The 26,045-nt window shown below is 57.9% G+C and overlaps 1 protein-coding gene across 1 annotated transcript; it reads right to left on the minus strand.

The window, feature by feature from the left end:
• On the minus strand, positions 1-25,538 carry AHNAK (AHNAK nucleoprotein). Its single transcript, XM_083853667.1, has 5 exons — positions 25,465-25,538; positions 19,887-19,968; positions 19,647-19,800; positions 19,300-19,487; positions 1-19,219 (listed from the first exon to the last, which is right to left on the minus strand). Exons 3-5 carry the CDS (start codon positions 19,798-19,800, stop codon positions 749-751), a joined length of 18,813 nt encoding a protein of 6,270 aa, XP_083709793.1. The 5' UTR covers positions 19,887-19,968; positions 25,465-25,538; the 3' UTR covers positions 1-748.
• Between the last annotated feature and the right edge of the window lie 507 nt (positions 25,539-26,045).

Below are 26,045 nucleotides of genomic sequence, written 5' to 3' on the forward strand. Positions count from 1 at the left end.
CACGGTTAATAAACTTTTTATTTGCATTTTACATTCTCCGTTAATTTCCCAATAAAGTGCTGAAAGGGCGTTGTTTTTATTTTTATTTTTTTTTAACTTTTTGCTTTTTTGTCCTTTTTTTTTTTTTTTTAATCCTTTTTTCCTCTGTTGTAACTCGACCTCCGCTTGTCAAAAACCAGGAATTCCACAGAAAAAAAAATAAAAAAAAAATAGTCGAACCCGACAGAAAGCGCGATTCCACGGAAATTGGGATTTGACACAAAAATTCGCCCCTGGAGGCCGCTGCGCGAGGCATTTCCCTGCCGGAACGCCGCGGCCAGTCCCTGTTACCCGATGCCGGAGCCCTTTGCGCAACCCAACCACGGGATTATTTTCTTTTTTTTCCATCGCCTCGGAGCTTGGCCGCCTTGTTTTCCTCGTTGTTTTTTTCCCTTCCTCCCCGCTGACGAGCCCGAAAAGAATCGGAAAAAAAATAAAAACCGAACCCCCCGCCAAAAAAAAAAAAAAAAAAAAACACGTTTCCGTGAACCGAAACGCTGAAGAGAATGAGAAAAATGGGGAGGGAAATAGATATTTTTTTATCAAAATAGCTCAAACTATCAAATAGTGAAGGTGAAGCGCGCAGCGTCGGGCGGCCTCCACCCGCCGCCCGGCCTTATTGCTGGGGTCGGAGGCGTCTCAAGCTACAAAATGTATGTACAGCCCCGGGCGGGCGACGTATGTACACGGGCGCCTATGTACAGCCGCGCTACTCCTTCCTCTTGGCCACCGTCAGCTCCACCGAGGGCATGCGGACACCGATCTTGGTGGTGCTATCTGTGCTGGAGGAGGAGGAGAGGCGCGAAGGCTTGGCGGCCTCCTCGTCGCTCCCCGTCACCTCGTAGGAGCCTTTCGTCTTGGACCCCATGCCACCGAACGTCCCGAATTTCATCTTGGGGGCTTTGCCCTTGGCGGCGCCCTCCGTCTCCAGGGTCCCCGTGGGGGTCGAGTGGGCCGAGCGGTCGTCGCTGAAGGACGAGGAGCGGTGGCGCGCCTTGCGGCTCTTGAAGAGGGAGAATTTGCCCTTGGCCGCCGTCCCCTCGTCCAGCTCCCCCTCCACGGAGCCCAAGCTGGCCTTGGAGCTCTTCAGGTCACCCCCGTGGCCCGGCAGCTCCGGGGACCCCGCACCTCCACCACTCTTCCCCTTGGCCTTGGAGAAGTTGAACTTGGGCATCTTGATCTTGGACTTCTTCGCCTTGCCGTCCTCCGCTTCCGGCTCCTGGAGGCTGACGTCGGCCCCGGGGAACTCCACGTCCACCCCCACCTCCCTGCCCTTCACCTCGGGCTCAGAAAAGACGAATTTGGGCATGCGCAGCTTGGGGAAGGACACTTTCCCCAGGCTGCCCTCCACGCTACCCTGCGGGACACCAACCGAAACCTTGGGGCCGGCGAGGTGGAGACCGCCACCGGCCGCGCTGGCCTCTCCAGCAACGGTGGCGCCGCCTTTGATCTTCGGCCCCTTGATGTTTAATTTGGGCGCAGTCACATCCAAGGACGGACCCTCGAGGTGGAGGCCGGCGCCGGGCTCCTTGACGTTTGGTCCTTTCAGCTTCAGGTCGACGTCAGGCAAAGAAACGCCGGGGAACTGCAGCTGAAGTTTAGGCCCTTTCAATTCCAGCTCCGCTCCTTCCGATCCGGCCCCTGAGCCCTTCAGCCCTCCTCGAACCTGCGGTCCTTCGACGCTGATGCCCGCGTCCGCTCCATTGACGCCAGGGCCAGAAATACCGAACTGGGGGAGTTTGAGGGAAGGGAGCTTGATGGTGCCGCCCAGGCCTTCAAAGCCAACCTCTGCCGCCTCCACCGAGGCGATGGGGGACTTAACGCCAGCGGAAACGTCGAGGCCTCCTTTCAGCGCCGGTCCCTTCAGGTTCACGTTGAGATCCGGGGCGGAAACGTCCACCGAGGGTCCTTTGATACCGATGTCGGGGGCGCCAAGGTGGAGATTTGCACCCGGGGCTTTCACATCTGCCTCCAGCTGCGGGACGGAGCATTCGATGCCTCCCTTCACGCCCAAGTCGGGGCCCTCCAGGGCCGAGGATTTGAGTTTGGGCATCTTAAGTTTTCCTCCAAAGCCTCCAACGTTGACATCCGGTGCGCCCAGGCTGACGTTCGGCCCTTCGACACCCAGGTCGCCCTTTATTTTTGGTCCTTTCAGGTTTCCATCAAAATCGGGTCCGGAGACATGAGGGCCTTTCAGCTTTGCATCAACACCCGGGAGGCTCACGCTTCCTTCCATGCCTCCGGCCGAGATACCCAAGCTTGCATCGGGGACGTCCACACCGAGACCCATTTTCCCCATCTTCAGCTTTCCCTCCGGACCTTCCAGTTCCGTCGTGGGGATGCCAACTTCCACTTTGCCTTTTGGTCCTTTCACGTTGAGGTCGAGGTCTGGCACCGAGATGGAGGGAACAGCAACATCAACGGTGGCTCCCTTCAGGTCGCCCTCCATTTTCAAGTCCCCGCCAGGAAGTTTGAATTTTGGTGTCTTCAGGTTCACGTCGGGAGCTTCCACATCCACATTGAGACCTGGGCCTTTGACGTCGCCTTTGACCGTCGGCACAGAGACTTCCAGCTCAGGCGCTTTGAGTTTCCCTTCGACTTCTGGGACCGTAATGGAAGCATCCCCTCTGAACCTGTGCGATTTCAGATCAAACTCTACGTCTGGGAAGGAGATCTTCCCAAACATGGGCTTCTTCCCTTTGGGGGACTTCACCGCAGCGTCCCCTTTTATCGTCACGTCGGGACCAGCCACGCTCACGTCCAGGTCGGGAGACTTCAAGCTCGCATCCAGCTCTCCACCAGGCACGTTCACCTCAAAGCCGCCTTTCTTGCCTTTGACTTTTGGGCCACTCATGTGAAGTTTCGGCATCTTGAACTTGCTCTTCTTGCCCTTTCCAGAGATGCTGACGTCGGGCGACTCCACGTTCAGCTCAGCCTCCGGGAAATCCACCTCTGCCCCTGGGACCTTGACATCTGCCTTGGGGCTCTTCATCCCAAACCCAAACTTTGGCTTCTTAAACTTGTGAAGTTTGACATTTGCCTCCGGACCTTCGATGTTCAGGTCGGGACCCTCAGCATCGATGTCAGGGCTTCTGATCCCAAATTCGGGCCCTTTGATGTCAACGTCGGGACCCTTCAGGTTACCTTCTATCTTCGGGGCCGAAAGGTCGAAGCCTCCCTTTGTTTTGTGGCCTTTCAAATTCAAATCTATCTCGGGCATTGAGATTTTAGGCACGTTCATGTGCATTTCTGGCATCTTCACTTTAGGACCTTTCAGTTTGCCTTCTGGACCTTCGATACTCACATCCGGGACGCTGATGTCTACCTTGGGGCCCGAAAGGTCAACCTCTGCCTTGGGCAGGTTCACGTCCACGTCAGGACCTTCTCCTTTGAGGCCGAATTTGGGCAGCTTCATCTTAGGCAACTTCAGTTTTCCCTCCGGACCATCAATGTCAACATCTGGGCACTCAATATCGACTTTGGGGCCCTTGATGTCAACTTCAGGACCCTTCAAACCTCCCTCCAGCTTCGGGCCCTGGATGTCAGCATCGCCCTTCAGCTTCAGCCCCTTTAGGTTCAGGTCTATTTCCGGCATGGAGATCTGGGGTGTCTTGATGTGCATTTCTGGCATCTTCATCTTGGGCCCTTTCAGTTTTCCGTCTGGCCCTTCGATGTTCACGTCGGGTGCCTGGAAGTCCAACTTGGGGCCTTTGATGTCAATGTCCGGACATTGCAAGTCCCCTTCCAACTTGGGTGCTGACACGTCCACGTCTCCCTTCACTTTGGGGCCCTTCAGATTGAAGTCAACGTCGGGCATGGAGAACTTGGGCGCCTTGATGTGCATTTCGGGCATCTTGAACTTGGGGCCTTTGAGTTTCCCTTCCGGCCCTTCGATGGACACACTGGGAGCATCGAGGTCTATTTTGGGGGCTTTCACATCAATCTGGGGGGCTTTCAAATCACCTTCAAACTTGGGGCCAGAAACATCTACGTCCCCTTTCAGCTGAGGCCCCTTGATGTTTAAGTCAACATCGGGCAGGGAGACCTTAGGAGCCTTAATATGCATTTCGGGCATTGCAAATTTGGGACCTTTGAGCTTCCCATCCACACTGAGATCAGGACCCTCCACCTCTATGCTGGGGCCTGAAATGTCCACGTCTCCCTTCGGGAGGTTTACATCCACATCTACCCCCTCCCCTTTAAAGCCAGGCATGGAAAACTTGGGCATTTTGAACTTAGGCAGCTTGAATTTACCCTCTGGGCTGTCAATGTCAACATCGGGGGCCCCAATGTCCAATTTCGGAGCGCCCACACTGACCTCGGGACCTTTCAGCTCACATTCCACTCCTGGCGCCGAAACGTCCAAGTCACCTTTGACTTTGGGGCCTTTCAGGTTCAGATCAAAGTCTGGGGCGGAGATTTTAGGAGCCTTCAAGTGCATCTCTGGCATCTTGAACTTGGGGCCCTTCAGCTTTCCCTCAGGGCCTTTGATGTCGATGTCAGGGGCTTCAATCTCAACTTTAGGACCTTCCAGATCAGGTGCAGAAACCTCCACGTCTCCCTTCAGCTTGGGGCCCTTCAGATTGAAGTCAACATCAGGCATGGAGATCTTGGGTGCTTTAATATGCATTTCAGGCATCTTGAACTTGGGGCCCTTCAGCTTCCCCTCGGGACCTTCAATGTCCACCTCTGGAACATCAATGTCCACCTTTGGGCCAGAAACATCCAGCTCTCCCTTTGGCAGGTTCACATCTACCTCTGGGCCTTCTGCTTTGAAGCCCGGCATGCCGAACTTGGGCATTTTGAACTTGGGCATCTTGAATTTTCCCTCAGGACCATGAACGTCCACGTCTGGTACGTCAATGTCCACCTTGGGGCCCTTGATGTCCACCTCGGGGCCTTTCAGCTCACCTTCTACCTTGGGAAGAGACACATCCACATCGCCCTTCACTTTGGGGCCCTTCAGATTGAAGTCAACGTCAGGCATGGAGAACTTGGGCGCCTTGATGTGCATTTCGGGCATCTTGAACTTGGGGCCCTTCAGCTTCCCTTCGGGGCCTTCCAGCTCAACGTCAGGAAGGTCCACGTCCAGTTTAGGGCCTTTAATGTCAACATGAGGGCCCTTCAGGTCACCCTCCACCTTGGGGAGAGACACGTCCACATCTCCCTTCACTTTGGGGCCTTTCAGGTTCAGATCGATGTCGGGCATGGAGATTTTGGGCGTCTTGATGTGCATTTCAGGCATCTTGAACTTGGGGCCCTTCAGCTTCCCCTCAGGACCTTCGATATCCACCTCTGGACCTTCTATGTCCACTTTTGGGCCAGAAACATCAAGTTCTCCTTTTGGCAGGTTCACGTCCACCTCGGGGCCTTCTGCTTTGAAGCCCGGCATGCTGAACTTGGGCATTTTGAACTTGGGCATCTTGAATTTTCCTTCAGGACCATGAACGTCCACATCTGGTACGTCAATGTCCACCTTGGGGCCCTTGATGTCCACCTCGGGGCCTTTCAGCTCACCTTCCACCTTGGGAAGAGACACGTCCACATCTCCCTTCACTTTGGGGCCCTTCAGATTGAAGTCAACGTCAGGCATGGAGAACTTGGGCGCCTTGATGTGCATTTCGGGCATCTTGAACTTGGGGCCCTTCAGCTTCCCCTCGGGACCTTCCAGCTCAACATCAGGAAGGTCCACGTCGACCTTGGGACCTTTGATATCGATTTCAGGGCCCTTCAGGTCACCTTCCACCTTGGGAAGAGACACGTCCACATCTCCCTTCAATTTGGGGCCCTTCAGGTTCAGGTCGATGTCGGGCATGGAGATCTTGGGTGCCTTGATGTGCATTTCGGGCATCTTGAACTTGGGGCCCTTCAGCTTCCCTTCAGGGCCTTCCAGCTCAACATCAGGAAGGTCCACATCGACCTTGGGACCTTTGATATCGATTTCAGGGCCCTTCAGGTCACCCTCAACCTTGGGGAGAGACACATCCACATCTCCCTTCACTTTGTGGCCCTTCAGGTTCAGATCAAAGTCTGGCATGGAGATCTTGGGCGCCTTGATGTGCATTTCGGGCATCTTGAACTTGGGGCCCTTCAGCTTCCCTTCAGGGCCTTCCAGCTCAACGTCAGGAAGGTCCACATCAACCTTGGGACCTTTGATGTCAATTTCAGGGCCCTTCAAGTCCCCCTCAATCTTGGGAACAGAAACATCCACATCCCCCTTCACTTTGGGGCCTTTCAGATTCAGATCAAAGTCCGGCATGGAGATCTTGGGGGCTTTGAAATGCATGTCGGGCATCTTGAACTTGGGGCCTTTCAGCTTCCCTTCCGGACCCTCAATATGGACATCTGGGGCGTCAACATCCAGCTCAGGACCTTTAATATCAACTTTCGGCCCTTTCAAGTCACCTTCCACAGACGGCACAGACACGTCCACATCCCCCTTCACTTTTGGGCCTTTCAGGTTCAGATCAAAGTCCGGCATAGAAATTTTAGGTGCCTTAAAGTGCATCTCTGGCATCTTCAGTTTGGGGCCTTTCCACTTTCCTTCTGGTCCTTCAATATCCACATCAGGAACATCTACATCTATTTTGGGTCCTTTCATTTCCAGCTCAACTCCTTTCAAATCGCCTTCCACCTTGGGAAGAGAAACATCCACATCTCCCTTCACTTTGGGGCCTTTCAGGTTCAGATCAATGTCAGGCATGGAGATTTTGTGTGCCTTGATGTGCATTTCGGGCATCTTGAACTTGGGGCCTTTCAGCTTCCCTTCGGGACCTTCAATGTCCACCTCCGGACCTTCTATGTCCACCTTTGGGCCAGAAACATCAAATTCTCCTTTTGGCAGGTTCACGTCCACCTCGGGGCCTTCTGCTTTGAAGCCCGGCATGCCGAACTTGGGCATTTTGAACTTGGGCATCTTGAGTTTACCCTCTGGGCCATGAATGTCCACGTCTGGCATGTCAATGTCCACTTTGGGACCTTCAACATTGATATCGGGAGCCTTAAAATCTCCTTCTAGCTTTGGAGCAGAAACATCTATGTCTCCTTTCAGCTTGGGACCTTTGAGGTTCAGGCTCGTATCTGGCATGGAAATTTTGGGAGCCTTGATGTGCATCTCTGGCATTTTAAACTTGGGACCTTTCCATTTTCCATCTGGCCCTTCTACCTCTAGCTCGGGTGCATTGATGTCAACCTTTGGCCCTTTGATATCAACTTCTGGCCCACTCAAGTCCCCTTCCAGTTTTGGCACTGAAAGATCGACATCCACGCCTCCCTTCGTCTTGGGACCTTTCAAATTCAAATCAAAGTCCGGCATGGAAATATTGGGAGCCTTGATGTTCATTTCCGGCATTTTAAATTTGGGGCCTTTCACCTTTCCTTTGGGACCTTCAATGTCAACATCAGGAACCTCCACGTCCAGTTTTGGACCTTTCAAATGTAACTCAGGTCCCTTCAGATCTCCCTGTGGAAGGGACACGTCCACATCTCCCTTCACTTTGGGGCCTTTTAGGTTCAGATCGATGTCGGGCATGGAGATTTTAGGGGTCTTGATGTGCATTTCGGGCATCTTGAAATGGGGGCCCTTCAGCTTCCCCTCCGGCCCTTCAATGTCCAGCTCTGGACCTTCAATGTCCACCTTGGGACCCGAAACATCGAGGTCTCCCTTGGGAATGCTAACGTCCACTTCTGGCCCCTCAGCCTTAACCCCGGACACTCCAAATTTGGGCATTTTGAATTTGGGCATTTTTATTTTACCTTCTGGACCGTGAATGTCCACATCGGGCGCCTCGATGTTGACTTTGGGGCCCTTGATGTCCACCTCGGGGCCTTTCAGGTCCCCTTCCAACTTGGGGCTGGTAAGATCTAGCTCTCCTTTCAGTTTGTGCCCTTTCAGATTTAGCTCCACATCTGGCATCGAAACTTTAGGTGAGGAAATACTCAGGAAAGGCATTTTAAACTTCGAGCCTTTTGATTTTGCCTGCACATCAACATCGGGAGCTTGAACGTCAACTTTAGGACCAGATATTTCAACGTCTGGTTTTTTAAGCTTTACATCCACCTCAGGGCTTTGCACTTTAGGCCCAGAAAAGCCGAATTTAGGCAGCTTAAACCTGGATTTTTTGGCCTTTCCTTCTATATCAAGCTTTGGTGCCTCAGCCTCAAATTCTGGCCCTTTGATGTCCAGCTTAGGACCTTTCAGCTCAGCCTCAATTTTGGGAACAGAAGGGTCAACATCAGCCTTCACTTTGGGGCCTTTCAAATTAAGGTCAATGTCTGGCATGGAGATTTTAGGGACACCGAATTGCATGTCAGGTTTCTTAAATTTAGGGCCCTTTATTTTTCCTTCCGGTCCTTCTATATCCACATCGGGAACACTAACGTCAACCTTTGGACCAGAAATGGAAACATCAGCATCAGGGAGGTTCACATCGACCTCTGGGCCTTCTGCTTTGAAGCCGGGCACCCCAAACTTGGGCATTTTGAACTTGGGCATTTTTATTTTACCTTCTGGACCATGAAGGTCCACATCTGGTACGTCAATGTCCACCTTGGGGCCCTTGATGTCCACCTCGGGGCCTTTCAGCTCACCTTCCACCTTGGGAAGAGACACATCCACATCTCCCTTCACTTTGGGGCCCTTCAGATTGAAGTCAACGTCAGGCATGGAGAACTTGGGCGCCTTGATGTGCATTTCGGGCATCTTGAACTTGGGGCCCTTCAGCTTCCCTTCGGGGCCTTCCAGCTCAACATCAGGAAGGTCCACATCGACCTTGGGACCTTTGATATCGATTTCAGGGCCCTTCAGGTCACCTTCCACCTTGGGAAGAGACACGTCCACATCTCCCTTCACTTTGGGGCCCTTCAGATTGAAGTCAACGTCAGGCATGGAGAACTTGGGCGCCTTGATATGCATATCAGGCATCTTGAACTTGGGGCCCTTCAGCTTCCCCTCGGGGCCTTCCAGCTCAACGTCAGGAAGGTCCACGTCCAGTTTAGGGCCTTTAATGTCAACATCTGGGCCCTTCAGCTCTCCTTCCACCTTGGGAAGAGACACGTCCACATCTCCCTTCACCTTGGGGCCCTTCAGGTTCAAGTCAATGTCGGGCATGGAGATTTTGGGCGTCTTGATGTGCATTTCAGGCATCTTGAACTTGGGGCCCTTCAGCTTCCCCTCGGGACCTTCAATGTCCAACTCCGGACCTTCTATGTCCACCTTTGGGCCAGAAACATCCAGCTCTCCCTTTGGAAGGTTCACATCCACGTCTGGGCCTTCTGCTTTGAAGCCCGGCACGCCGAATTTGGGCATTTTGAACTTGGGCATCTTGAATTTTCCCTCAGGACCATGAAGATCCACGTCTGGTACGTCAATGTCCACCTTGGGGCCCTTGATGTCCACCTCGGGGCCTTTCAGCTCACCTTCCACCTTGGGAAGAGACACGTCCACATCGCCCTTCACTTTGGGGCCCTTCAGATTGAAGTCAACGTCAGGCATGGAGAACTTGGGCGCCTTGATGTGCATTTCGGGCATCTTGAACTTGGGGCCCTTCAGCTTCCCTTCGGGGCCTTCCAGCTCAACGTCAGGAAGGTCCACGTCCAGTTTAGGGCCTTTAATGTCAACATCTGGGCCCTTCAGCTCTCCTTCCACCTTGGGAAGAGACACGTCCACATCTCCCTTCACCTTGGGGCCCTTCAGGTTCAAGTCAATGTCGGGCATGGAGATTTTGGGCGTCTTGATGTGCATTTCAGGCATCTTGAACTTGGGGCCCTTCAGCTTCCCCTCGGGACCTTCAATGTCCACCTCCGGACCTTCTATGTCCACCTTTGGGCCAGAAACATCAAATTCTCCTTTTGGCAGGTTCACGTCCACCTCGGGGCCTTCTGCTTTGAAGCCCGGCATGCCGAACTTGGGCATTTTGAACTTGGGCATCTTGAATTTTCCTTCAGGACCATGAACATCCACGTCTGGTACATCAATGTCCACCTTGGGGCCCTTGATGTCCACCTCGGGGCCTTTCAGCTCACCTTCCACCTTGGGAAGAGACACATCCACATCTCCCTTCACTTTGGGGCCCTTCAGATTGAAGTCAACGTCAGGCATGGAGAACTTGGGCGCCTTGATGTGCATTTCGGGCATCTTGAACTTGGGGCCCTTCAGCTTCCCTTCGGGGCCTTCCAGCTCAACGTCAGGAAGGTCCACATCGACCTTGGGACCTTTGATATCGATTTCAGGGCCCTTCAGGTCACCTTCCACCTTGGGAAGAGACACATCCACATCTCCCTTCACTTTGGGACCTTTCAGGTTCAGATCAAAGTCTGGCATGGAGATTTTTGGTGTTTTGATGTGCATTTCAGGCATCTTGAACTTGGGGCCCTTCAGCTTCCCTTCTGGGACTTCAACATCTACATCAGGAGCTTCAATGTCCAGTTTAGGACCTTTGATATCTATCTCAGGGCCCTTCAGGTCACCCTCCACCTTGGGGAGAGACACGTCCACATCTCCCTTCACTTTAGGGCCTTTCAGGTTCAAATCGATGTCGGGCATGGAGATTTTCGGTGTCTTGAAGTGCATTTCAGGCATCTTGAACTTGGGACCCTTCACCTTTGCTTCTGGACACTCTAGGTCAACATCAGGAAGGTCCACATCCAGTTTAGGGCCTTTGATGTCAACTTCTGGGCCTTTCAAGTCTCCCTCCACCTTGGGAAGAGACACGTCAACGTCTCCCTTCACTTTGGGGCCTTTCAGGTTCAGATCAAAGTCCGGCATGGAGATTTTCGGTGTCTTGAAGTGCATTTCAGGCATCTTGAACTTGGGACCCTTCACCTTTGCTTCTGGACACTCTAGGTCAACATCAGGAAGGTCCACATCCAGTTTAGGGCCTTTGATGTCAACTTCTGGGCCTTTCAAGTCTCCCTCCACCTTGGGAAGAGACACGTCAACGTCTCCCTTCACTTTGGGGCCCTTCAGGTTCAGATCAAAGTCTGGCATGGAGATCTTGGGGGCTTTGAAATGCATGTCGGGCATCTTAAATTTGGGACCCTTCAGCTTTCCTTCTGGACATTCTAGTTCAATATCTGGAGCCTCTATGTCCACTTTGGGACCTTTTACATTAACCTCTGGTCCTTTCAGGTCACCTTCTAACTTGGGAACGGAAACATCCACATCTCCCTTCACTTTGGGGCCCTTCAGGTTCAGATCAAAGTCCGGCATGGAGATCTTGGGGGCTTTGAAATGCATGTCGGGCATCTTAAATTTGGGGCCTTTCAGCTTCCCCTCTGGGACCTCAATATCTACATCGGGAGCTTCAATGTCCAGTTTAGGACCTTTGATATCTATCTCAGGGCCTTTCAAGTCACCCTCTAGTTTGGGAGCAGAAACATCAACATCCCCCTTCACTTTGGGGCCTTTCAGGTTCAAATCGATGTCGGGCATGGAGATTTTGGGCGTCTTGAAGTGCATTTCAGGCATCTTGAACTTGGGACCCTTCACCTTTGCTTCTGGACACTCTAGGTCAACGTCAGGAAGGTCCACATTGACCTTGGGACCTTTGATGTCAACTTCCGGGCCTTTTATGTCCCCCTCAATCTTGGGAACAGAAACATCCACATCTCCCTTCACTTTGGGGCCCTTCAGGTTCAGATCAAAGTCTGGCATGGAGATCTTGGGGGCTTTGAAATGCATGTCTGGCATCTTAAATTTGGGGCCTTTCAGCTTCCCTTCTGGGACTTCAACATCTACATCAGGAGCTTCAATGTCCAGTTTAGGACCTTTGATATCTATCTCAGGGCCCTTCAGGTCACCCTCCACCTTGGGGAGAGACACGTCCACATCTCCCTTCACTTTAGGGCCTTTCAGGTTCAAATCGATGTCGGGCATGGAGATTTTCGGTGTCTTGAAGTGCATTTCAGGCATCTTGAACTTGGGACCCTTCACCTTTGCTTCTGGACACTCTAGGTCAACATCAGGAAGGTCCACATCCAGTTTAGGGCCTTTGATGTCAACTTCTGGGCCTTTCAAGTCTCCCTCCACCTTGGGAAGAGACACGTCAACGTCTCCCTTCACTTTGGGGCCTTTCAGGTTCAGATCAAAGTCCGGCATGGAGATCTTGGGGGCTTTGAAATGCATTTCAGGCATCTTAAATTTGGGACCCTTCAGCTTTCCTTCTGGACATTCTAGTTCTATATCTGGAGCCTCTATGTCCACTTTGGGCCCTTTAAGTTCCAGATCGGCCCCCTTCAATTCACCCTCTATTTTCGGTACAGAAACATCCAATTCTCCTTTCATTTTGGGTCCTTTCAAGTTGAGGTCCACATCAGGCATAGAAAATTTAGGTGCCTTAATATGCATATCGGGCATTTTCATCTTGGGTCCTTTCCATTTGCCCTCGGGACCTTCAATGTCAACATCAGGAACATCAACATCCAACTTCGGACCTTTAATATTCAAGTCGGGTCCTTTCAAGTCTCCCTCCAATTTCGGGACAGAAACATCAGCACCCCCCTTCACTTTGGGGCCTTTCAGGTTCAAATCGATGTCGGGCATGGAGATCTTAGGAACGTTGAAATGCATTTCAGGCATCTTAAATTTGGGACCCTTAATTTTCCCTTCAGGACCTTCAATGTCTACACTTGGTGCCTCAATATCCATCTTCGGGACGGAAACATCAATATCTCCTTTAGGCAGGTTCACATCCACATCGGGGCCTTCTGCTTTCAGCCCCGGCATGCCGAACTTGGGCATTTTGAACTTGGGCATCTTGAATTTTCCCTCAGGACCATGAACGTCCACGTCTGGTACGTCAATGTCCACCTTGGGGCCCTTGATGTCCACCTCGGGGCCTTTCAGCTCACCTTCCACCTTGGGAAGAGACACGTCCACATCTCCCTTCACTTTGGGGCCCTTCAGATTGAAGTCAACGTCAGGCATGGAGAACTTGGGCGCCTTGATGTGCATTTCGGGCATCTTGAACTTGGGGCCCTTCAGCTTCCCTTCGGGGCCTTCCAGTTCAACGTCAGGAAGGTCCACATCGACCTTGGGACCTTTGATATCGATTTCAGGGCCCTTCAGGTCACCCTCCACCTTCGGAAGAGACACATCCACATCTCCCTTTACTTTGGGGCCTTTCAGGTTCAAATCGATGTCAGGCATGGAGATTTTTGGTGTTTTGATGTGCATTTCAGGCATCTTGAACTTGGGGCCCTTCAGCTTCCCTTCTGGGACTTCAATATCTACATCAGGAGCTTCAATGTCCACCTTTGGGCCAGAAACATCCAGCTCTCCTTTTGGCAGGTTCACGTCCACCTCGGGGCCTTCTGCTTTGAAGCCCGGCATGCCGAACTTGGGCATTTTGAACTTGGGCATCTTGAATTTTCCTTCAGGACCATGAACGTCCACGTCTGGTACATCAATGTCCACCTTGGGGCCCTTGATGTCCACCTCGGGGCCTTTCAGCTCACCTTCCACCTTGGGAAGAGACACATCCACATCTCCCTTCACTTTGGGGCCCTTCAGATTGAAGTCAACGTCAGGCATGGAGAACTTGGGCGCCTTGATGTGCATTTCGGGCATCTTGAACTTGGGGCCCTTCAGCTTCCCCTCGGGGCCTTCCAGCTCAACATCAGGAAGGTCCACATCGACCTTGGGACCTTTGATATCGATTTCAGGGCCCTTCAGGTCACCTTCCACCTTGGGAAGAGACACGTCCACATCTCCCTTCACTTTGGGGCCCTTCAGATTGAAGTCAACGTCAGGCATGGAGAACTTGGGCGCCTTGATGTGCATTTCGGGCATCTTGAACTTGGGGCCCTTCAGCTTCCCTTCGGGGCCTTCCAGCTCAACATCAGGAAGGTCCACGTCCAGTTTAGGGCCTTTAATGTCAACATCTGGGCCCTTCAGGTCACCCTCCACCTTGGGGAGAGACACGTCCACATCTCCCTTCACTTTGGGGCCTTTCAGGTTCAAGTCAATGTCGGGCATGGAGATTTTTGGTGTTTTGATGTGCATTTCAGGCATCTTGAACTTGGGGCCCTTCAGCTTCCCCTCGGGACCTTCAATGTCCACCTCCGGACCTTCTATGTCCACCTTTGGGCCAGAAACATCCAGCTCTCCCTTTGGCAGGTTCACGTCCACCTCGGGGCCTTCTGCTTTGAAGCCCGGCATGCCGAACTTGGGCATTTTGAACTTGGGCATCTTGAATTTTCCTTCAGGACCATGAACGTCCACGTCTGGTACGTCAATGTCCACCTTGGGGCCCTTGATGTCCACCTCGGGGCCTTTCAGCTCACCTTCCACCTTGGGAAGAGACACATCCACATCTCCCTTCACTTTGGGGCCTTTCAGGTTCAAGTCAACGTCAGGCATGGAGAACTTGGGCGCCTTGATGTGCATTTCAGGCATCTTGAACTTGGGGCCCTTCAGCTTCCCCTCGGGGCCTTCCAGCTCAACGTCAGGAAGGTCCACGTCCAGTTTAGGGCCTTTAATGTCAACATCTGGGCCCTTCAGCTCCCCTTCCACCTTGGGAAGAGAAACATCCACATCTCCCTTCACTTTGGGGCCTTTCAGGTTCAAGTCAATGTCGGGCATGGAGATTTTTGGTGTTTTGATGTGCATTTCAGGCATCTTGAACTTGGGGCCCTTCAGCTTCCCCTCGGGACCTTCAATGTCCACATCCGGACCTTCTATGTCCACTTTTGGGCCAGAAACATCAAGTTCTCCTTTTGGCAGGTTCACGTCCACCTCGGGGCCTTCTGCTTTCAGCCCCGGCATGCCAAACTTGGGCATTTTGAATTTGGGCATCTTGAATTTTCCCTCGGGACCATGAACGTCCACATCAGGAGCCTGAATGTCCATCTTGGGGCCCTTGATGTCCACCTCGGGGCCTTTCAGCTCACCCTCCAGCTTAGGCATGGACACGTCCACATCTCCCTTCACTTTGGGGCCTTTCAGGTTCAAGTCAACGTCAGGCATGGAGATCTTGGTTGTCTTGATGTGCATTTCGGGCATCTTGAACTTGGGGCCCTTCAGCTTCCCTTCTGGCACCCCTATGTCCACCTCCGGACCTTCTATGTCCACCTTTGGGCCAGAAACATCCAGCTCTCCCTTTGGCAGGTTCACGTCCACCTCGGGGCCTTCTGCTTTGAAGCCCGGCATGCCAAACTTGGGCATTTTGAACTTGGGCATCTTGAATTTTCCCTCAGGACCATGAACATCCATGTCTGGTTTGTCAATGTCCACCTTGGGGCCCTTGATGTCCACCTCGGGGCCCTTCAGCTCACCTTCCAGCTTCGGAGCCGAGACTTCAACGTCACCTTTCATTTTGGGGCCTTTCAGGTTAATGTCCACATCAGGCATGGAGATCTTGGTTGTCTTGATGTGCATGTCCGGCATCTTGAATTTGGGACCTTTCAGTTTTCCTTCAGGGCCCTCCACATCAACAGTGGGGACTTCAACATCTACTTTTGGTCCTTTAATGTCTATTTCTGGCCCTTTCAGATCTCCTTCTATCTTAGGAGCTGCAATATCCATTTCTCCTTTCACTTTGGGTCCCTTTAGGTTCAGATCTACATCCGGCATGGATATTTTAGGTGTTTTGATGTTCAGCTTCGGCATCCTGAACTTGGGCCCCTTCCATTTTCCTTCCGGCCCCCCGACCTCCACGTCTGGCACTTCGATATCTGCCTCTGGCCCTGAAATATCTATGTCTCCTTTCGGCAAATTTACATCGATGTCGGCACCCTCAATCTTTGGGCCGGACACGTTAAAATGAGGCAATTTCATCTTGGGTGTTTTTAGTTTGGCTTCTGGACACTCCAGGTTGACATCTGGGACCTCGACATTTACGCTTGGACCCTTAATGTTAACGCCAGGTTCTTTCAAGTCACCCTCTATCTTTGGGGCAGAAACATCCACCTCCCCCTTCATTTTAGGTCCCTTTACGTTCAGATCTACATCTGGCCTGGATATTTTAGGTCCCTTGATATTCAGCTTAGGCATCTTAAATTTGGGGCCTTTAATTTTCCCTTCCGGACATTCCAACTCTACCTCTGGCATATCAACATCCACTTTGGGCCCTTCCACATCTATTTTGGGTCCCCTTAGGTCTCCAGAGACCTTCGGACCAGAAATATCGACATCTCCTTTCAGTTTGGGGCCCTTCAGGCTTAGATCTACATCTGGCATGGAGAGTTTTGGTGTCTGAACATTTAGTTCAGGCATTTTAAATTTGAGACCTTTCCCTTTTCCTTCTGGCCCCTCAATGTCCACGCTCGGCATGTTGATATCTACCTTGGGAGCAGAAATGTCCACCTCGCCCTTTGGAAGCGACACGTCGACGTCTGGGACCTCTCCCTTCATGCCAGGCACCCCAAACTTGGGCATTTTCAGTTTGGGCATCTTCAGTTTACCTTCTGGGCCGTGGATGTCCACGTCTGGTGCTTCAATGTCAACCTTGGGGGCTTTGATGTCAAGTCCAGGGGCTTTGAGCTCTCCTTCCAGTTTTGGGACAGAAACATCCACATCTCCTTTCACTTTGGGGCCTTTCAGGTTCAAGTCGATGTCAGGCATGGAGATCTGGGGGGTCTTGAAGTGCATTTCGGGCATCTTCACCTTGGGGCCCTTCACTTTTCCTTCTGGTCCTTTGATGTCCACGCTTGGCACATCGATATCTACCTTGGGAGCAGAAATGTCCACCTCGCCCTTTGGAAGCGACACGTCAACGTCTGGGACCTCTCCCTTCAGGCCGGGCACCCCAAACTTGGGCATTTTCAGTTTGGGCATCTTCAGTTTACCTTCTGGGCCGTGAATGTCCACGTCTGGTGCTTCGATGTCAACCTTGGGGCCTTTGAGGTGTAATTCAGGACCCTTCAAATCAGCACCCATCGTGGGGATGGAAACATCCACGTCACCCTTCACTTTGGGGCCTTTCAGGTTCAGATCCACATCTGGCAGGGAGACCTTGGGTGCTGTGATGTGCATCTCGGGCATCTTCACCTTGGGGCCCTTCACTTTTCCTTCTGGCCCCTCAATATCCACGCTCGGCATGTTGATATCTACCTTGGGAGCAGAAATGTCCACCTCACCCTTTGGAAGCGACACGTCGACGTCTGGGACCTCTCCCTTCAGGCTGGGCACCCCAAACTTGGGCATTTTCAGTTTGGGCATCTTCAGTTTACCTTCTGGGCCGTGGATGTCCACGTCTGGTGCTTCGATGTCAACCTTGGGGGCTTTGATGTCAAGTCCAGGGGCTTTGATGTCAAGTCCGGGGGCTTTGACGTCAAGTCCGGGGGCTTTGAGTTCTCCTTCCAGTTTTGGGACAGAAACATCCACATCTCCTTTCACTTTGGGGCCTTTCAGGTTCAAGTCGATGTCAGGCATGGAGATCTGGGGGGTCTTGAAGTGCATCTCGGGCATCTTCACCTTGGGGCCCTTCACTTTTCCTTCTGGCCCCTCAATGTCTACACTTGGCACATCGATATCTACCTTGGGCGCAGAAATGTCCACCTCGCCCTTTGGAAGCGACACGTCGACATCTGGGACCTCTCCCTTCAGGCCGGGCACCCCAAACTTGGGCATTTTCAGTTTGGGCATCTTCAGTTTACCTTCTGGGCCGTGGATGTCCACGTCTGGTGCTTCGATGTCAACCTTGGGGGCTTTGATGTCAAGTCCGGGAGCTTTGATGTCAACTCCGGGGGCTTTGACGTCAAGTCCGGGGGCTTTGAGCTCTCCTTCCAGTTTTGGGACGGAAACATCCAGGTCCCCTTTCACTTTGGGGCCTTTCAGGTTCAAGTCGATGTCGGGCATGGAGACCTGGGGGGCCTTGACATGCACCTCCGGCATCTTCACTTTGGGGCCTTTGACATCTATGTCGGGCACGTCCATTCCCAGCTTGGGGCCTTCAACACCAAACTGAGGTCCTTTCAAGTTGCCACCTATTTTGGGGACAGAAACGTCCATTTCTCCTTTGAGTTTGGGTCCCTTCACGTTAACGTCCACATCTGGCATCGACACCTTGGAAGGCACCGATATTCCGGGCCCTTTCAAGTAACCTTCTGGGCTTCCAAATTCAACACCAGGTCCCTTCACGTCCACCTTGAGACCTTTAGTGACAGAGCCAAGTCCTTTGGCGTCCCCTTCTACCGCGACACCCACATCTCCCTTCGCGTGGGAGCCTTTCAGGTTCAGGTTCACATCCGACAGAGAGATTTGGGGCGTTTCAGCCTTCTTGAACATCGGGCCTGTCCATTCTCCTTTGACAGCCACATCAGGAACGCCGACATCTACCTCGCAGGGTCCCACCTTCCCCACTTCCACGGTGGAACCTTCCGCGGTGAATTTTGGGAGGGCCACGTGCGGCATTTTGACGTGGCCACCTCCGACGTCTACGCTGGCCGCGGGCGCGCCGACACCTGCTTGAGCCTCGAGGCCGGGCCCCGCAGCAGCGAACCCGAATTTGGGCATTTTCAACACAGGAATCTTGACTTTCCCCACCGTTCCGGCATCGCCCGCTGGACCTTCCACGGTGGGTAAGGAGACGTCCAGGCCAGGTGCTTTGATACCTCCATGGAATTGGCCGTCCATGCCAGAAACGTGCATTTTCCCGCCCATTCCAGGGCCTTTTACATGAAAACCTGCCTCCGGGCCGCCCATCTGTCCGTTTGTATCAACCCTAGGGCCCGTGAAAGCCATGCCAGAAGCGTTAGGCCCCGGCACCTCCACCGTAACAGATTTTCCAGTTTCTCCACCAGGAACGCGGCTCTCCGGCAGCTTCAAGTCCATCTGAGTCCTCGGGTGCGTCCCCGAGAGGCCGACGCCGGGCTTCCCGACCAGCGCCTCGCCGAGGTGGACATCCAGCTGGTGGCCGGGAGGTCCCACGGAGCAGGAAGCCCCCGGAGATGCCCCTTTGACGCCCACGCTCCAGTCTGCGGTCGGGGACGGAGCCGCCGGTCCCACGGCGCGGCCGATTTCCTGGCCCGGGATGCGGACCTTGAAGTCCGGGCCCACCACGTTGATGTCCCCGGCCCCGTCGCGCCCGCTGACGTCCACGGTGTAGGCCGTGACCTTCCTGGTGACCGTGATGGTCCTGCTCTGCGTCCCGCCGCACTCCGCCTCCACCGCCTCCTCCGACCTCAGCCGCGGCTTGATCTTCGTCGTGTAAATCCTCCTGTACTCCTCGTCGTCCCCGCTCTGCCAACCGAGAGACGCTCGTCAGCGCCGCCGCGTCCTCCCAGCCTCGTCCCTCCGCCCGCCCTCGCCACGGCACTCACCAAGACGACCTCCGTGCCTCCGGCCCCGAACGCCTCGTGCCCCCACGACTGTCCCGGCACCGGAGAGCGGTCCCCCTTGCGTTGCAGGCGCAGCCCCACCGTGTGGTGCCCCATGCTGTTGAGCAGCTGCGCCACCTCGCCGGACTGCAGGTTGTCGAAGTAGACCGTGGCGCTCACGATCTGGTCCCCTGCAAGGGCCGAGAGACGGTTGGAAGGGGCCGAGACCCCCCCTCGTCCCCCCCAGAAACGTCCCCTTCACCTTCAACCCCCACCTTGCGAAGGGACTGAAGAAAACCTGTCTTCCCCCCCCCCCCCCCCAAAAAAAAGACCCTTCCCCGCCACGGCACCTTCCTTCACGACGCCCATCTTGGCGGCGGGGGAGTTCTGCTGCACTTGCTTGACGAAGACGCCGTCGTCCGTCTGGTCGATGGTGATGCCATGGGAGCCGCTGCCCTGCCAGTTGGGCAGGAGGATCTCCCGGGTCTCCTCCTCCATCTCCATCTGTGGGTTGGGAGGAGGCGGAGGGTGAGGAGGAGGAGGAGGAGGCCGCGAGGATGAAGAGCCGAAGCGCCCCGTGTCCCACTCACCTCGTCAGGATGCCGCTCCTGGCCGGATCCCTCAACCCTTCGCTTGCGGGCCTCACGGCGGCCTTCGGGTCCCTTCGTGTCCCTGGTGGAGCAAGAGGAGAGGTCCCCGTCACCCCCCCGGCACCTGGCCGGCGGCCGAGACGCGAAGTTTTGGGGGGATGGCGGTGCGGGAGCGGACGGGGGCACCATGGGTTGGGCCAGTGGAGGGCCCCTCGCTGCCAACGAGATGCTCCTCCATCAGCATCATCACCGTCATCATCGCCATCAAGACCAGCGTTATCGATGTCATCGTCATCATCATCACCATCGTTATCAACATCACCATCGGTACCATCGGCACCGGTATCAGTATCATCGTCACCAATATCACCGATGTCATCATCATCATCATCACCGTCATCATGATCAACATCACCATCAGTACCATCAGCACCAGTCTCATCAGTGTCAATGTCATCATCATCATCACCAGCACCATCAACATCATCATCATCACCATCGCCAGCACCATCATCATCATGGCCATCATCATCGCCATGGCCACCACGGCCACCATCATCACCCTCACCACCACCACCACCATCATCACCACCACCATCATCATCATGTCCATCATCACCACGACCATCAGCACCGCCACCACAGCCACCATCATCACCATCACCACCATGGCCACCATCATCACCATCGCCTTCACCACCATCATCACCATCACCACCATGGCCATCATCACCATGGCCATCATCACCACCCCATGGCCACCATGGCCACCATCATCACCATCACTAGCCCCATCAGCACCAGCACCACCACAACCATCACCACCATCATCACCATCGTCACCGCCATCACCACCACGACCATCATCACCACCACCACCATCATCATCATCATCACCACCACCACGGCCACCGTGACCATCATCACCATCACCCCCACCATGGCCATCCCCACCCTGGGATGCCAAAGGCACTGTCACGGGTGGGAAGGGGCCGCCCGTGCCCAGCCCCCCGTGGCCACCCAGCGCCCTGCCCAGGAGCTTCGGAGGCTCTCCAAGGATGGAGACCCCGCAGCCTCCACCTCTGCTCGATCCTCAGCCCCTGCAGGGCGCCCACCGGGACACCCCCAGCTCAGCACCATCCTCACAGGACGTCACCCATGGGCGCTCAGCAGGATCGCACCCGGTGTCGTCCTCAAAAAAAGGAAAAAAAAAGAGGCCCGTCCTCAAAAAAAAAAAAAAAGAGGCGAGGCCCGTGCTGTGTTCCCTGCAAGCTCCAGGCACAGTGAAAAAAATAAGAGAAAAAAGGGAAAAAAAAAAGGAAAAAGAAACAAGAAAATAACCCCAAAAACCTCCCAGCACAACGGTGACGGGTACCGGGGCGAGGCCACATCCTCGCAAAACCCGAGCCTCCCTCGCCTGCCTCCACTGAAAGGGGAAGACGGGGCCGGAGGGGAGGCTTTGGGTTTTTTGGGGGCGTTTTGGGGGTTTCCTTTCTTTTTTTTTTTTTCTTTTTTCTTTTTTCAATTTCCCCTTTTCGGCAGCCGCAAACCTCAGCGCGGCACCGGGCGGTGGAGGCCGCCCACGGACGGGACCACGACGGCCTCCCCGCGGAGGCCCCGAAGGAACCCCAGCGGGCGAGGGAGGGGGGACGGGGAGAGGTCCCGGGACGGGGAGAGGTCCCGGTGGGAGCCTCCCTTCCAGCGAGGCCCACGGGGGCCGCGGAGCCTCCGCGAGCGACCTGGAGGCCGCCGAACCCCCGGCCTCCATCCCGGAGGCCACCGAACCCCCGGCCTCCATCCCGGAGGCCGCCTCCTGAGCGAGGACCGGGGAGGCGCCGGCAGCACCGCGTCCCCCACCCCGGGGCTGCGTCCGTCCCGGCCGGCGGCGGAGGCCAGGGAAGGCGGCGGAGGCCGACGGGAGGCGGTGGAGGCCGAGGGAGGCGACGGAGGCCGAGGGAGGCGGCGGAGGCCGAGGGAGGCGGCGGAGGCCCAACAGGTTTGTGAGTCAGGGCGAGGCCCCGCGGGCTGGGCGCGGAGCTGGGGGTGACTCAGAGCTCGTCCTCCGCAAGGGTGGCCCCGGGGAGCCTCCGGCCTCCTTCCTCCTCCTCCTCCTCCTCCTCGGCCTCCGCCCCGGCGGGGATCGAGGCCCGAGGGGCTTCTCCCGGCCCCGAAACCGGGAGGCGCCCGGGGGTGCCCCCCCCACCCCCCCCCCCAGCGGCCAAAAGCCCCCTCCCCAAATTGAGGAGCCCCCACCCTGACGTCCCCACGGGTGCCCCCCAGCACCCTCCAAGCCCCCTCCCCAATTAAGGCGCCCCCCCCCCCCCCCCAATATCCCCCCCCCCCCAATATCCCCATGCCCTGGGGGGGGCCCTGGGGGGGGCACCTGGCGGCGGCGGCGGGCACGCGGCAGCTGCTGCTATTCCGGGGGCACCACGTGCTGCCCCCGCCCCTATTTTTAGCCCTGTCCCCCCCCCCAACGGTGTCCCCTGGGTGCCCCCCCCCCCCCGGTGTCCCCTGGGTGCCCCCCCCGGTGTCCCCTGGGTGCCCCCCTCCCCGGTTTTCCCCCCTCCCCCCCCGGGGGGTGTCCCCTGGGTGCCCCCTCCCCTCCCACCAGTGCCGGGATTGGGGTGGCACCGTGTGCCCCCCCCCCCCCCCCAGTGTCACCCTATGGGTGTCCCCCCCCCCCCCCCCCCGTGATGTCACCTCAGCACCAATGGGTGACGGGGGGCTGGGGGGGGGGGGGCACACCCACGGGACCCACAGGACCCATGGCACTGGGTGGGGCACCCATGGGACCGGGTGGGGCGCCCACGGCACCCATGGAAGCTCCGGGTGGGGCTGGGGCACCCACGGCCTCCCCAGCACCCACGGCACGGGGGGGGGGGGCACCCATGGGACCCTCAGCACCCACAGCACCGAGTGGGGCACCCATGGGACCCACGGCACTGGGGGGTCACCCACGGGACCCACGGCAGCAACATGTGGGCTGCAGGACCCATGGCACCCATGGGACCCATGGAACAAGGTGGGGCACCCACAGGACCCATGGCACCGGGTGGGGCACCCACAGCAGCACCGGGTGGGCTGCAGGACCCACAGCACCCACGGCACTGGGTGGGGCACCCAGGGGACCCACGGCACCCACGGGACCCACAGCATGAGGTGGGGCGCCCACGGCACCCCATAGGACCCCAAACAGCACCCACGGCACCGGGTGGGGCACCCATGGGACCCACAGCATGAGGTGGGGCACCCACAGAGCTCCTGGCACCAGGTGGGGCACCCACGGGACCCACAGCACCCATGGGACCCACGGCATGAGGTGGGGCACCCACGGCACCCCACAGGACCCCAAAGAGCACCCACGGCACCGGGTGGGGCACCCACACGACCCACGGCACGAGGTGGGGCACCCACAGGGCTCCCAGCACCAGGTCGGGCACCCATGGGACCCACAGCAATACTGGGTGGGCTGCAGGATCCACGGCACCCACGGCACCGGGAGGGGCACCCAGTGGACCCACAGCACCCATGGGACCCAAGGCACGAGGTGGGGCACCCACGGCACCCCACAGGACCCCAAAGAGCACCCACGGCACTGGGTGGGGCACCCAGGGGACCCACGGCACCCAAGGCACGAGGTGGGGCACCCACGGCACCCTGCAGGACCCCAAAGAGCACCCACGGCACTGGGTGGGGCACCCAGGGGACCCACGGCACCCATGGGACCCACAGCACGAGGTGGGGCACCCACAGGGCTCCCGGCACCAAGTCGGGCACCCATGGGACCCACAGCAGCGCTGGGTGGGCTGCAGGACCCACGGCACCCACGGAACAAGGTGGGGCACCCACGCGACTCCCGGCACCGGGTGGGGCACCCATGGGACCCACGGCACCCCCAGCACCCGTGGGACCCACGGTACGAGGTGGGGCACCCACGGCACCCCCAGCACCCACAGGACCCCCCCCAGCACCCAAGGCCCCCCCCAGCACCCTTGGGACCCCCCAGCACCCTTGGGACCCCCCCAGCACCCACGGGCCCCAAGAACCGGGGTGCTGGGAGGGGGGGGGGTGAGGGCAGGGCCCCCCCGCCCCGCCCCCGCCCCCCGGGGGGGCCGTTACCGGTCGGACCGGCCCCGGCCCCGGCCCCGACCCCGCCGCTCCCCGACCGGTTCCGCCGGGACCGGCCCAGGGCCCGCGGCCACCGCGGCGCCGGGGGGGGGGGGGGGGGAGAGCGGGGGGCCCCCCCGGGAGCCGCCCACGGAGCTTGGGGGGGGGGGAACCCATGGAGGTGGGGGGGCAGCCCCATGGGGAGAAGATGGGGGGGGCAGCCCCATAGAAAGCACTTGGGGGGCAGCCCCACGGACGGGGGGGGCAGCCCCACAGACACCCCCCCCCCCCCCCGTGGGGCAGCCCCACGGAGAACGGCCGGGGGGGGCAGAGCCCCACAGAGAACCCACGGCGGGGGGGGGGGCAGCCCCACCCTGACCCCCGGCGAGCACGCGTGGGGCCGGCCCCACGGAAAACTCGGGGGGGGGGGGGGGGACGGACACCCACGGAGATCCGGGGGGCAGAGCCGAGCCCCCCCCACCCCACGGAGCCCACCCGGGGGGGGGGGGGGGGGAAGGAGGCGCGGGACCCACGGACGCGAGTGGGGGGGGGGGGAGGGCCCCGCCCCACAGAGGGCGGGGGGGGGGGGGGCACGGAAATGCGTGGGGCAGCCCCACGGCGAAGTTTCTTATGGGGGGGGGGGGAATCCCCTCCTCGGGACCCCCCCCCCGCAAACGAAACCGCCCACGCGAGACAACCGCGCCCCAGGGCTGCCCCCCCCGCCGTGTCCCGTCCTCCCCGCGTGTCCCCCCCCTTGTGCCCCCCCCCTCCCCGCGACCCCCCCCCCTCCCGTGACCCCCCCCCCAAAAAGCCCCGGGGGGGGGGGGGGACACGCGTGGGTGTCCCCGTGCCCGAGCTGGGCGCGGCGGCGCCAACGGGACACGGGGGGGGGGAACCGGGGGGGGGGGGGGGGACCACGCCCTGCGCGCTCCCGCGCCGCGCGTGACCACGGAGGGGGGGGGGGCGGGAGGGGCCGAGCCCCCCCCACGGGACACGCGTGGGCAGCGCGGGCCGGGACGGCCACGGGGGGGGGGGGGGGGGACACGGAGGGGGGGGGCGACGCGAGGAGTGGGGGGGGGGAATAGGGAGGGTGCGGGGGGGGGGGAGCGGGGGGGGGGAAAGAAAGTCCCCCCCCTCCCCACGGCGCTCGGAACCACGCGAGGAAACAGCCCCCCCCCCCCAAAAAAAAAACAAAAAAAACCAACCCCAAACAACCCCAAACTCCCCGAAACCCCCCCAAAAAAAATAAAAGCGCGGCCCCCCCAACCCCAAACCCCCCCCCCAAAAACCCCCAAACCCCCCCAACCCCCCCGCGGCACCTCGCACCGGCCCCCCCCCCACCCTCCGCGGTCGCGCGTGGGACCCCCGCCCCCCCCCGCTCCCCCCGTCCCCCCCCCCGGTGACTTTTTCCCCCCCCCCCCCGACTTTTTTACCCCCCCCGGGCCTTTTTGCCCCCCCCGGGCCGTACCTGGGCGCTCAGCGGCGCCGCCCGGCCATGGCCCCGCGGAGGCTCCGAGTGGCCGCGCCCCGCCCGGGGCCGGGCTCTTGTAGGGCGGCGGCGGCCCCGGGACCGGCCCCGGGGGGGAGCGGCCGGGAGGGGCCGGGGCGGGGGGGGGGGGGGCTGGTAGGGAGGTGTGGGGAGCGGGGGGGGGCCGGTACGGACCTGTAGGGACCGGGGGGAGCGGGGGGGGCCGGTAGGGACCTGTAGGGACCGGGGGGTCCGATAGGGACATGTAGGGACCGGGGGGAGCGGGGGGAGGGAGGGGGTCCTATAGGGACCTGTAGGGACCGGGGGGAGGGGGTCCGATAGGGACCTGTAGGGACCGGGGGGAGGGGGGGGGGTGCGATAGGGACCTGTAGGGCCCGGGGGGATTGGGGGAGGGGGGGGGTCCTATAGGGACCTGTAGGGCCCGGGGGGATTGGGGGAGGGGGGGGGTCCTATAGGGACCTGTAGGGCCCGGGGGGATTGGGGGAGGGGGGGGGTCCTATAGGGACCTGTAGGGACCGGGGGGTCCGATAGGGACCTGTAGGGACCGGGGGGAGGGGGGG

Source organism: Anser anser (genome assembly GCF_964211835.1).
Source record: "Anser anser genome assembly, contig: HAP1_SCAFFOLD_284, whole genome shotgun sequence".
Lineage (NCBI taxonomy): Eukaryota > Metazoa > Chordata > Aves > Anseriformes > Anatidae > Anser > Anser anser.

Bases quoted from the DNA above. Each gene is read 5' to 3' on its own strand.
- AHNAK (XM_083853667.1), bottom strand. From the start codon at position 19,800: ATGGAGATGGAGGAGGAGACCCGGGAGATCCTCCTGCCCAACTGGCAG. The intron at 19,488-19,646 runs GTGCCGTGGCGG...CGGCCCTTGCAG, and splicing joins GATGGGCGTCGTGAAGGAAG to GGGACCAGATCGTGAGCGCC. The intron at 19,220-19,299 runs GTGAGTGCCGTG...CTCGGTTGGCAG, and splicing joins GAGGCACGGAGGTCGTCTTG to AGCGGGGACGACGAGGAGTA.